At 34.4% G+C, this 13701-nt stretch overlaps 1 protein-coding gene across 2 annotated transcripts in view; it reads left to right on the top strand.

Annotated features, from left to right (window-relative positions):
• DGKB (diacylglycerol kinase beta) overlaps positions 1 to 13701 on the top strand; it is a 368802-nt gene that overhangs the window by 122312 nt on the left and 232789 nt on the right. For both annotated transcript variants that reach the window (XR_007378050.1, XM_048950623.1), the window contains 3 exons: positions 2003 to 2088; positions 3211 to 3300; positions 8037 to 8197. Coding sequence is in view for 1 of the 2 variants with exons in the window: in XM_048950623.1 (XP_048806580.1) it covers positions 2003 to 2088; positions 3211 to 3300; positions 8037 to 8197 (337 nt within the window). In the remaining variant the exon portion in view is untranslated. The remainder of the gene's footprint in view (positions 1 to 2002; positions 2089 to 3210; positions 3301 to 8036; positions 8198 to 13701) is intronic.

Here is a 13701-nt window from a genome sequence, read left to right as displayed (position 1 = left end):
TGATGTACATAAAGAAGCCTGTCTTGTATATGTAGCAGTATGCTTATATAATCTGTTTATGTGTACAAGTATTTAATATGAGGAATATTGTAACTTACATTTGTTTTGTGTATTTATATTTCTGTACTTTTTATATAACATATATATTGCTTTTACATTTAAACTTATAAAAAGTCATTTGTATTTAATGATGTGCTATGAGATGAATGAATTGTTAGGGAAATTCACTGCATATGCAACCAAAATGCACCAGGGGAAATATGAATGAATCTTACTGAGAATTTGTTTGACGTTTTTGTCAAATTCTTCAGTCCCCCATTTTTTCTTAGAAAATTATATTCTTCTTGATGAAGATTAAGTATACAGTCAACAGGAAAAGATTACTTTTACTCACATGGTGAGGATGCCTGCTTATTAAAAGGGCAACTGAGATGTAAATCTACTTTCTGCCTATCTGTATTAAAATTAACATCAACCCAATGTTTCTGTGTTGTGTTTTTTAATTTTTTTTTTTCTTATTGTCATTATTTGTGAGATGATTTTTATTATCCTTGTTGTTTGTTTGTGTGTACATGTGTTGCTTTTTCCCCCAGGCTTTGTTTTTGAATTTAGTATGTGTGGTGGAAAGTGCTTATGTATTTACAGAAGATAGTACCCTACTCTCACCTCTGGACTGTTATTTCATTTTTTTAATTAATCTGAAATACTTTCAGTACTGCAAGTAGTGTAACTAGATCTGATAAGTTTCTAAAGATGCAACACATTAAGTCAAAGTGGAAATGCTGGTGATGGGAGGCATTTATCTTCTCTCCTATTTTTAAGAAGTGATGGAGAACCACACCTGGGGGCCAGGACATCTCACTGCTCACTCTTGTAGTGATGCCTTGTGACTTTTAGCAGAGAATTTTTCAGCACACACGCTTATTAAAAGATACATTCTCTAAAAGTAATCTGGCATGTGACATTTTGGATCAGAAGGGATCTTAAAGCAGTTGTCCATCACATGTGTGAAGTAGAATTTAAAAGGTGAGAAGAGCAAAGCTGAATTTGTAAGCATGCTTGAAATGTTGTACTTGATACTTCTTATTAGGTATGAGCTCTTAGGAGTAGAGGAAATTAGAGGGAGTGGGACTCCGATTTGATGGACTTACTAGTATTGCTTACCCTGAAATTCTGGTCTGGAACTAATTAAAAAAGTTATCCTGTGATTTTCTACATCTTAGGTTTTTTGTTGTTGTTGTTATTGTCTTTTCCTATTGGACTTTCTGTTTCACACACTCTTCTTTTTGTCTGCAGTTTTTCATTTGGCCTTGATTTTATAAGAAATGTATAGCTTTCTAGAGATAGAAGCACTATTCTGTGTGCAGCACTAAAGTCATATGAAAAATAGCTTGATTTAAATATTATAAGTTATTCTGTAGCTTTATTTGTGTTAAAGAATTTTTGCACGTTGTAACGATTGTGCATTTACTAGGAGACTGCAAATTGGAAATTTAATCTGATCACCAGCGTGTAGACTATCCATTAAGATGTCTCTGAAACTAAAGAATATATGTTGAAATACATGCACGCGCATATGTAATAATTCAGTAAAATTAATCTAAAGTTTCTGTCTAGTCACAGTTTATGCACAATTTCAGCATAGGTCAAAAGCTATCATCAAAAAATATTTTAAATTAAAAATATTTCAACTTGGAAGTGTTTTAATATATGTTTTAATATATGAACTAAGACAAAGATTTGGATTAGCCATTATGTCTAACCCATTTCTAATACCAGTGAACCATAATAACTCTTGGATAAATTTCTTTTTAAATTTATCAGATAATTCATTGTTGGATGATATTTTGTCTTCTGTTTAAAAAAAAATGAGAGCGTGGTCAGAGTTGATTATTTCAGATGTTGGTTTGTCAGGCGCTGTCAAATGAAATGTCTTAAGCCATAAAATGTATGCACAGTGCATTTATGTTTATTAAATAGATATCTTCATTTACTTTTTTAGGTTAAATTTTTTTCGAGATGTTCCTGAGTTCAGAGTACTAGCATGTGGTGGAGATGGGACGGTAGGCTGGATTTTGGATTGCATAGGTAATCAACGTAGTTTACATACTTTTGCAGGATTCTTATATTTTACGTTTATTACTCTTAACTCTTTATCAACATGTGGATGCAACTATTTGGTACAATATGTTGTTCATTTAATTTTTTGAAATATCATAATTTGAGTCATAATTATTTTAAAGCATATTCAAATTGTAGAGGATATGAAGATCCCTAGATGAGTCCAGTGTTTATAGCCCTGAAAAAAATTACAGAAGACAAGAAATTTGAATCAAACTGCTTTAATTTTGTAAGTCTATTCCCTATACTGAAACAAATTGGCTACAACATTTCTATATATACTCCATTATCCCATTATGCAGATAATGAAATAACGGTCCTTTGAATAGAAATGCTATGACAGACGTGTAGATGTGTAAGCTGTGGGGTATGTAATCATTTCAAATAGAGCTCTTTCAGTTTGTTGGCCATAAATTCCTCTGTACAAATAATTAGGAAGGCTCAGAGGTTAAGATTTTAGAGATTTCAACCTCCCTGTGCTTATTAGGGAGCACATCTCAAACACCAAAGGTTTGTTTATTTGGCACTAGAGAGCCTGCAGAGAAAATAACGGGAATGTAAGACAATGGAAATGAGAAAGGAGATGGAGTGACCAAAAGACTTGACAGAATGTTTAGGTGACGAGTATTTAAAATCATAGGCTCTTTTATGAGAGGTCTAGACCAGAAAAACTATGTAAGAAGGATGTCAGGAAGGAATGAATGATAGCAAATGCATGTTTCTGAACTTACTTACTTATTTATTTTAAAGGAGGGAGGTAAAATGTCCTTTTGCAAATACAAGGTCCTGATTGTAATGCTCAAATAGCTTTGAAAATTGTAAATCAATAGACAACTTTTAATTCTCTGTCCTTATGATAACGATAATGTAAATTAGGATTAAAGATGGTACCTGGACTAGGGAATGAGCTGCACAGTAGAATGACTCAATTAAATGCTTGTTGAGTAGACAGTGTGATCCCATATACAGAGTACATACCTCTGTCTTTCAGTGAAACATAATGTAACATGGTTACTATATTGCAACCAAATAATTAGATTTTTTTCCTTAGGTATGTTTTTTTTTTTTTTTTTTTTTCTTTATTCACAGAGAAGGCAAACTTGCTTAAGCATCCACCAGTTGCAATTCTGCCTCTTGGGACTGGCAATGATTTAGCAAGGTGTCTGAGATGGGGAGGAGGTAAACATAAATTAAAATACCTTGTATTGTGTAATTAAAAAAGAAAAAAAATAACTTTTGCATCGAAGTCTGCTCTTAACATTTGGATGTCTCTTTTATGATGTATGTAAAGAGCCACTATGATCTTTCTTCTTTTTGGAATTAGCTATCGGTAAATGTTATATGAACTGTTTTATAGATATTAAAGGTCATAATCACTCTTCATACCTTGTTTGTAGCTTCTGCTGACACCAAAAAAGCTCCAAGGTGTAATGAGAATAGTATATAGCTATTTGTTTGGTGTTTTACCATCTGTATTGCAGTTATTTCTTTAATCAATAAATTATAAAGAAGTGTTAAATGGATGTTAGTTGGGGCTGTTCTGAAAGGGTTACTGAAAATGCTTAATGTTGGGCTTGGAGTGGTTTTATCTTTTTTACTATTTGTAAATTCTAAATGAAAAATATTTCTCAGCCTTACGCTAGCTCTTTTGATCCGCTCTGCTTCTCTTCTCCTACGGACGACTCCAGACAATCATTGTTTTGATGCAATTTATCAGGAAATGAGAAGACAAAGAATGCTGAAAGGATAATATATGTAAAGTAAAAAGTTTAATATCCTTTGCATCCTTTCCTGTATGTGTGGAAACTTATTCACAGCTCCTCCAGTAACTTACTTTCATCCAGGATTTGCATTGTACGGTAAAAAAGAATAACATAAAAACTTGAAGGAGACCTGAAGAAGGAAGTCTTAGGCAAGACTGTCTCTGGAGAAAAGACACTAGTTCACAGACTCAAAGGTAGCTCTGTTTATTTCTCAGTTAGTCATTTCAGTACACATGTATTAGGAACTTGGCTCTTTATTTGGAAATTCCCAGCCCTTGTAAATGTTTCCTTCTTCTTCTGTCTTGTCATAAGTTTCCTTTCCAAATGTCTGCCTTGTTACCAGATGCATCTGTAGAAAAATCTGTGTAGAACTCTTGGAACTTTTGTTATCAGTAATGTTCTGTCCAATCATTTTAGAATCTCCTTCACCTCCACTGTCACGAATGGTTTTTAATTATTATGATTTTTTTTTTTTTAATGTAGGGGAAAAAAATAAAATACAAGTCAGCCTTACCTCACTTTCTGTACATAGAATAATTCAGGATAGAAGGGATTGCAGGAGGTTTTCTAGTGCAATCTCCTGCACCAAGCAGAGCTGAATAGACCACATTGCTTGAAACATTATGAACGTTAGACAACACAGACTCTTCAGGCAGCCTGTTCCAGTATTTGACAGTCTTAACGGTGAAGTTTTTCTGTGTAGCCAGTCTGAATTGCTGTTGTTTCAGTCCACATTCTTTGTCTATCATCCTGTCCCTATGCAATGCTGTGAGGACCATGGTTCTGTCTTCTTAATAACTTCTTTGTAAGCCTTAGAAACAGGTATTTGGCCCTGAAAAGCCATCTTTTCTCTGGGCTGATGAAGCCTGTCTTCCTCAACTTCTCCTCACAGAGCAAATGCTCTAGTCCCCAGTCATGTTGGTGGTCCTCAGCTGAAATATCTCCCATTTATGGATGTCTGCCTTGTATTGGGCTGGGCAGTGGTGCTCATAACTGTGTACACTCTAATTGGTGAGCAAGAGAGGAATTTCACTTCTCAGGCTGCTGGCTCTGCTCCTTTTCATTTGACTGAGAATACTGTTGGACTACTTTGATGCTAGGCTGTTAGCTCATATGCAACTTGCTGTCTGCCCACACCCTTGGTGCTTTTTTAGCAGAGCTGTTCCTCTCAGTCCATCCCAAGCCTATATCATTACAGGAGTTATTTCTTCTGTTGTGTGGGATTTGCTGAATTTAGCAATGATCTTCTAGCGTGTCAAAATTCCTTTGGATAGCATCCTGCCCTTGAGCATCAGTTTGTATGTGACATCCTCAAACTCAAGGAATGTGCGCTCCAATATATCATCCATATCGCTGATAAGAAAAGTGATCCCTCTTATCCAAAAATCCAATCATCTTATTACAAAAGGCAGTCATGTAGTTTTGATATACCTGTGGTAGATCCAAATTGGTTGACTTCTCTTTAATGTGCACAGAAGTGTATTCAGAGAGAGCTTGGTTGTGATTTCTTCCAGGTGTCAATGTGACACAGTCCTGTCATTCTCCAGATTGTTTTTTTGTCCTTTTTGATGAGATTGGGAAGTTATGTTTTTCAAGTCACCAGTGACATCTCCCAGTCATCTAACTTTTTCATAAGTGATAGACAGTGGCCTTGCAAAGGTTTTAGCCAGCTTTCTCAAAATGTTTATATGCAGCCCAGCTGATTTCAAGAACTTGTCTATGTAAAGTATTCAAACAATCCCTGCCTCAAACCTCATACTCTGCAGGTTGTCTTTGTTGTCCCAGGCCTCCAGGATACTAAGAACAATGGCTTTATTGGCTAACTGTAGCTAATTCATCCACAGCCTTCAGCACTGGGCTCTTGTCTACCTGAGTTCAGCAGAAAATGAAAGTTCTGTGTTTTTAAGGCTTTAGCTATTTTTCCTTCTCATCATTTGCAACAACAGCAACAATAACAAAACTTTTTATTCAGTATGCATACTTCCATTTTCTTAAATTCATTTCCTCATGGGGAATGTTTTCCAGATACTTACTCTCAGGCACTTGCCAGAAATTCTGCAGTATCAGTAGCGGGCACATGAAGACTTCCATTGAGTGTGCTTACTGTGAGACTAACTCTGTGCCCTGCCCTCATTCTTTTTTGACTAATTATTGTGTTCCTCAACAATGGTTATATGCAACCTACCTGATTCTGAACTGCTGTAGTGAACCATGAGGATGATTTATTGTGCTTCTGAACCCTTTCATTTCCTTTGGGAAAAGGCTGATGATGACACTTTAAGAAAAAATAAAAAAAAAGAAAAAAAAAGGAAAAGAAAAAGAAAAAAAAGATGAACAGCAATAGATAAGTACTAGTTTTGATTACATTTGATTATCTCAGGCAGGAAATGTCCTTCCTTTCAATTCTACATATTTAGACAGAATCACAGAATTGCAGGGGTTGGAAGGGACCTCAAGGGATCTTCAAGTCCCACTTCCCTGCTAAAGCAGATTCCCTACAATATGTCACAAAGGTAGGTGTCCAGACTCATCATGAATATCTCCATAGGAGACTCCACAACCTCTCTGGGCAACCTGTTCCAGTGCTCTGTTTGTATGGAACTTCCTATGTTCAAGTTTTAGGTCATTACTTCTCATCCTGTTGCTGTGCACTACCGAGAAGTGCCTGGCCTCATACATTTGCCTCCTACCTCACTTTAGATATTTACAAACATGTATCAGATCCCCCCTCAAGTCATCTTTTCCCCAGTCTGAATAGACCTGTGTTTGTCCACCTGTCCTCATATGGAAGATAGTCCAGACCCTTAATCTTCTTTGTGGCCCTTCTCTGGACTCCTGGGAAATCTCAGTCTTTTTTGGACATTTAACGAATGAAAATAGTCTGTCTGTCTTCATTCTTTGCCCAATCACCTTTTGCCATAGCACAGATTTTCTGGAATTTCTGTAGTCTGAGAGAAGAGACAGCGCTTGCAGAAACTACTTTTTCAACAGTGAAGGCAAATGGAACTGTGCACGCTGCTGTTAGGTGATGGTTGGCAGTAGCTAATGAATAAAAATTTACTGTACAACCATAAGAAAGTATATCAGAATTTTTTTTTTTTTTATCAAGAAGGTTTTCAGTGATCGTTTTTTTTTTTCCTTGACATTTTGAATTTTTGTTGATTCAGTAGCTATGTAGAGAACTCCTGATGTTTGACCTGATTTTTCTTCATACAAAAATTACACCTGAGTACCAAAGATGTGGGTGTTATTTTACAAATTATTTTAATGACCCAGCAAGTACATATTGCACGAATGTGAAAAATTATTTCTGATAGGAAGAAGGAATGAATACACAGGCCTTACTTATTTATTACAATGATATTTTGTATTAATAGTACAGATGTTAATATAACCCAGGAAAATCCCCTTTTTATATCTGTGTACACGTGCATACTGTAGTTTGTGTACATTCAAAAATACGTAAGCAAGAATACTGCTTGATTTAGTATACAGTGTTTCGCACTAGTGAATTGCCTAAAGACAGATACACTTGCAAGTAAGAGTACAATTTCCCTACAGGTCTGGGTGAGAATGTTAAAGAAATTTCTGAAAGATGAAAAAATGTTAGTTCACCTGATAAAGTGTCAGTTATGAATGGATTTAATGTTTTGCATTTTTTATTTTAATCCACATGGAAAAATTGACAAAAATACTAGGCAGCTTTTAATTTTCCTGTCCTCTTTTAAACTTTGATCAGATAATTCTAGGAATCTGAAAATCTTTTTTCTTTTGCCTACATTTTGAAGTCAGATACACTTAAGTATTAAGATTAATTTCAAAGGAAGAATATTTAGGAATGTGTAATGTAAGATCTTTGGGTAGTTGCTACAATCATTGGGAAAATTCAAGGGATTGACGAGTTTAAAAGTTCAAATTATTTTCTCCAGTATTGATCTGACACCCGGAGAAATCTATAAAGTTTACATTCATGTAGCTAGATGCGGAAGTCAGCTCTGTGTTTTAACTCCTTTTAATGACAAGTGCTGGAAAATTATCTATACTTCACACATAATCCCGCTTTTTCAGGTCTTATATTCATGGTTTTCATTTTTCCTGTCATCTAGAAAAAGAATGAAAATTGAATAAAACTTCATTTTCACTTTTTCATAGGTTATGAAGGTGAAAATTTAATGAAGATCTTAAAAGACATTGAGAACAGCTCTGAGATTTTGCTGGACAGGTGGAAATTTGAAGTAATGCCGAACGATAAAGACGAGAAAGGAGACCCAGTGCCTTACAACATCATCAATAATTACTTTTCAATCGGCGTGGTAAGACTCATACATATTCTTAAATGATTTTAATTCTTTTTTTTTCTTTTGCTTTGAAAAAATATTTGCATTTTTTGGCTTAGCTTGAAGAGTTGTTGGTTACAGTTCATTTACAATGTTACTTTTGTAGTGAAATGAATACTTAGATGACTGACAGTGATTCAGCAATTTACATAAATTTACATAAACGCACGCTCAAGACAGATTATTTTTTTTAAAGATCTACCTTTCTATCTATAAAAAAGTTATTTGTGTTGTTCCTAATACCTTATGAGTGGTTATAGCTCTAAATTTAATTAGCGTTATGAAGTTCCTACAGAAATATAAACTCCTCACGTAATAAGAGCTCAAGTGACATTTTCATGTGGATCTTCAGGATTCACATGAGCTATTACATGAACTATATGAGCTATTAGAGGAACTTATATGTATATATGAACTATATATCAGAACTATATATAAAATAATTTTATATAATAATAGCATTATAATAATATTAGCAAGTATATTCTTGGTTCTGTCATGGAGTATTCACAGTTTGAATGAATTATGAGGAACAGTGGCATAAGAACTCTTAATGTCATAGGAATTCCAGCTTGTTCTTCTCTGTGATTTCCCATTGGAACTATGATCCACATTGTATATATAGGTGGAATCAGAAAATCTAGTCTAACTCCTCATAAGTATGTTGCTTTGAATAAGTTTTCAAACATTTGTGGAAGGGGGGCTTTGATGAGGTCCATATTTTGCAGAGTTTAATTTACTTGATTTCTGTGCTTCAGTCTTAAGAAGGTTCTGCCACAACTTTAAATGGTTATATGGAAATTTTTGCATGTTACTTGCAGTTCAGTTTTTATGTAGTACTGATCATCAACATGCAGACAGTTTGTTCCTAAAACCATTCCTTCGTCTCTAATCCTGTATAGTTTTAATCGCTGAAAAATAAGCATTGTTATTTAAATAGTAATAATTGTTAGTTTTTTTGCTTGTGTAGTTGGTGTTTAGCCTGTCTTGTTTAAAATAAGTGCAGAGAGCAACTAGATAAAACAGAAATAATTTTTAAAAAATAGTGTAAAAAAAACATATGAAGGCAAAGTATATGCACCAAAACAGAAGCAAACACTCTGTGCTGGGGAACAGAACATTTTTGGTGAGTTAGTCATAAGAAAATACTGATGCTCAATGATGAAACTGATGAAAACAGATTATTCAGTTTCTTTGTTGCCTACGGGGAGCTCAGTCTGATAGTCTGATCTTTTTTTTTTTTTTTTTTTTTTTTTTTTTTTTTTTTTTTTTGTAGCTTATCTCCAGTTTCTTCAACATTTTCTTGCAAAAAATGTTTTCTAGGCATCTGATCATGTCTATTACTTTTAACACTGTTCAGATAAAATGTGAGAATTCAATCCAATTACTCCCTTTGTTCCATATCTCCCTGGAATTGTAGTGCTCCCGGTGAGGCAAAATGATACATTTCATGTTTTATTGGTACTGAGTGGAAAAGAGGAATTAAGTCGTGTCTTGCAGATGATACTTCCATTAAGAAAAATAGTCTTTTTAACCATAGCATGACTTCATATAGCATATGATATAGCATGACAATAGCATAAATTCATATGTGATTTGTGATTCATTGCTAATTTCTGATACTCTTCTTAACAACTACTACCTCGTATCTCACTTGGGTTTCCATAGTTTCTTCTTTCTTCCTAAATGTAAAACTTATGCTTACTGAATTACACCCTCTTTTAATTTTTTACAGTTTCTCTAAGGCACTACAAAGAATAATGGTAACCTTTAACATACTTCATATTTCCTCATAGATTTCTATGTAGTAACAGGCACAGTCTCTAATCATTATGAACAGAACCTGCTAAATGGGTTTTGTAACAGAACAGCAGAAATGACTTTTGACAACAATCTCGATGTCTACTCAGAAAAGCCAAGGGACAATAATATTGTGCCTGACTTGGGGCTCTCACTGTTTTCAGACCATAATTCAAGTTGGAAGGAAATTCAGGAAGTTGCTAGTCCAATGTCCTGTTCTAAGCAGGGTCAGCTATAAGAGTGAGTTACATTGTTGACAGTCTTATCCAATAGTGTCTCAAAAAACCTCCAAGGAGGAGATGGCACAACCTCTCCAGGCAACCTATTCCTCTGCCTGACTTTCCCTATGGTGGAGATGTTATTTCTTGTATCTGGTCTGAACCTCTGTTGTTTCACCTTACACACTTCTCCTATCCTCCCTTTATACGTCATTGTGAAGAGCCTGGCTTTGTTGTATTCATAACCCCCCTCCTTGTAGGTATTTAAAGATTGCTGTTATTTCCCTGAAGCCTCTTCTAGACTGAAACAGGTCTGTTGTTTATTTATTTATTTATTTATACATTTTACACTGGTAAAGATCAAAATTTCCTTACTTGGATAGAAGATTGCTAGGGTAGATGATGTTCAGAACACTGCTGAAGTTGAGCATAACATCTACTGCTCTCGTCATTTTATCAGAAAGAATCAGAATGTAATTTACTCTTGGGAAGGAAAATCCTTTGCTAAGTTGAAAATGAACATTTCACAGAAACGTCTGTATCTGAAAGGTTGAATTAATATGTTCAAGCCAAAAAAAAAAGGTGTGTTTTACCACACTGTATGAGTTCTGTTACCTACATGAATATAGGTACTATATGTTAGTACAGGAAAACAAGTAAGAAGCAAAGTGAAATGCAGTAGCTGAATATACAGTGTTCAATGTGATGAAAGCGCAAAGCACAGAAGCATCAGCCAAGCTGTGTGTCAGTTTCAAAGCTGGAGCTAGAAAACATCTAAGAGCAAAGTAGAATGAGATAAAGATTTTCAAGTGCTCACATCCATCATTCTGTCAGGATGGCAAGATACCAGAAGAGAAGTCCCATCTGCTTCCCAATAGAACTGGTGTCATTGAAACAAGCTGAATATCCAAGAAAAAATGAGTATTAAAGCAATCAAGTCATATTTGCTTTAAAAAAAAAAAAAAAAAAGGAAAGAGAAAAGAAAAAAAGAAAAAAAGAGGAAAATTTGATTTGCTGGCCAAACATAACAGATATAACAGAGATAACATTAGAGGACAAATTAACAGCAGTGACAGAAACATGAAACATCAGGACAACTATCAGAAGGAAGATACTGAAGTACAATCACTGACATATTTTGGAGAAAATAAAAATAATCTACACAGTGTGCCTTAATTGTCTTATGTTCATGCTAGGTTGATGTTATTGCAGTGATAATGGAGTACTGATCTTATTAATGCCAGTGTTAGTGTGTTATCACAGGCTCTGTATTCCAGACAGTCAGGTTGCAATGCCTTTCTACTGTTGCTGCAGGAGTAGAAATTCAGTCATGTTATATCATTTAGCTAAATTGCTGAGGGTGTAAACAGTTTACTGGAGGTGAGTGTGTGTGTAGACAATATCAGCTTGTGCATATTAATTGTCACAGTTAGCCTTTTCCCCATGGATAAAACAGCATAATTTACTTTCTTCACTCACTCATCTGCTTACCATTAATGATGAGTTGACAGATATACACAGACAGTTGCTTCAGATAAACTTGTGTGTTGTAATACCGTGGAACATCTGATTTATTTTATCCTTGCTATTTCCCAAGCCTGTGTTTAAAAAAAAAAACAACAACAACAAAAAAAAACACAACAACAACAACAAAAAAACTCACTAATCAATTATATACCATGTTGTCTTAGCACAGAGAAATATTGTCACATAATTTAGAAATAACCCTTCAGTTTAATATTTAAAAAAAACAAAAAATTGAAAAGCTATTTTTTCAAATAAAAGAGCTTACAAATCTAATCTCAGATTTTTTTCAAGATCAAACCATATTCATGGAATAGTTATGGAACCACAGCAACTAAAGATTCATAGCATAAATTGCAAAATATACCAGTGGGCTGGTATTTTATCCATGAAATTCACACTAAATGTATCCAGATAAATGCACACAAAACAGGTAATCATGGAAGATGGTGAAATTTGCTTACAATTGAGCAGTAGAACATAGAAAGAACCTTGATGACCAACGGATAGTGAGGCAAGCTCTCACATAACTCCAAAAAAACCCCACCAAACAACCTTACAAGCTGTATTTATTACCTGCAAGAAAGTCTTGCTGCAGCATGGATCACATAATGGCACAATTAAAATTTTTACAATGTTAAGATCTTAATAACAAAGGTCTTATAAACCTTAGGAAAAAGTAGCTTTTTTAGATAATAAATTAGAATTGAATGACTCTCAAGGGTGTTTGTATCTTATTGGGAAGTTATTCAAGAATGTTAAATATATAAGACAGTTACAATGCTTTCTTTTAGTGTTTCTGAAATGATTTTCTCGAAGTGAGACAAAATGTGTATTTTGATAAAAACTTTTTCACTTATAAATCATTAAATGATTGGTTGTGATGAAACATCAGAAACCTCATCTTTCACCAAGTGTTTGGTATAAAACAGCATGTGGAATGAAAATAAGCTGTCTTAAACACTTAGGGATAGGAAGAATGGAAGAAGAAACTTTGGTTACTTATCCTTACAGTGCTTTCTCTCCAAGCTGGATGCATGAGAAATGATTCAGTGTTTTTCTCTATCTGCACTTTCTCTACTACTTAAGAAGGGCAGAGGAACTGCAAGAGTCTTGGGAAAAAGCCATAACTACTCAGGATGCAGAATGGTGGTGGAGCTGCATAGACAAAATAACTATGGAGATTTAATGTTTGAATTAGTTGATTAAGAGCTCAGAAAACTCAGAAACAGCATGAGCTAGGCAAAAAAAACCCTTTCAGTAATCATTCGTAATCAGTTATGAAGTTATGTTCACCAGTAAGGAATAGGAAATTTGCTTATACTCGTTTTAAGATCTTTTTTTGTAACTAATTTTTGGTTGGCTTGGTCAATAAAAGTTACTGGAAAACTGGCAAAATGTCCTGATTTTCTAGATCTGGGAGTTTGAGCAGGGTTGTAGCTGCCACATGTTCATTGGCAATGTAAAATATTAAAAGTAATAATCAGTCAAAGATTATAATCCTTCAAAAAAAATCTCACTGTTATTTGATATCTTACAACAAACCTTTTTTATTTCTAATAGTAGGATAGCACTTTAGAGAGTCTTGGTAACAGCTTTGACTGGAGCAAGTAGGTATTGGATAGGTGTAGGCCGAATCAAAGACACCAAGGTCGTCACATGGGTTGCATCATTCTAAACTGGACACTTGCTAGAGCCTGATTTTTACATGTAATTAAGCAATAAAATTGAAAATATATTTAAAAGGGTAATGACAACAACAAAAAAACACAAACAGCTTTTAATTGTGCTCAGAAAATAACTGGCCTCAAGAATGCTAAAAATAATCTGTAATCCAAACAATTAATTTATCTCCCATCGACTTCCTTTATATAGTTAGCTATTCATGGTGCTCTCTATTCTTTTCACTTTTGTGAGTAATAATGCTGAAAGAAATTA

This window comes from Lagopus muta, chromosome 7 (genome assembly GCF_023343835.1).
Source record: "Lagopus muta isolate bLagMut1 chromosome 7, bLagMut1 primary, whole genome shotgun sequence".
Lineage (NCBI taxonomy): Eukaryota > Metazoa > Chordata > Aves > Galliformes > Phasianidae > Lagopus > Lagopus muta.
This window is presented reverse-complemented; position numbering and strand designations above follow the sequence as displayed.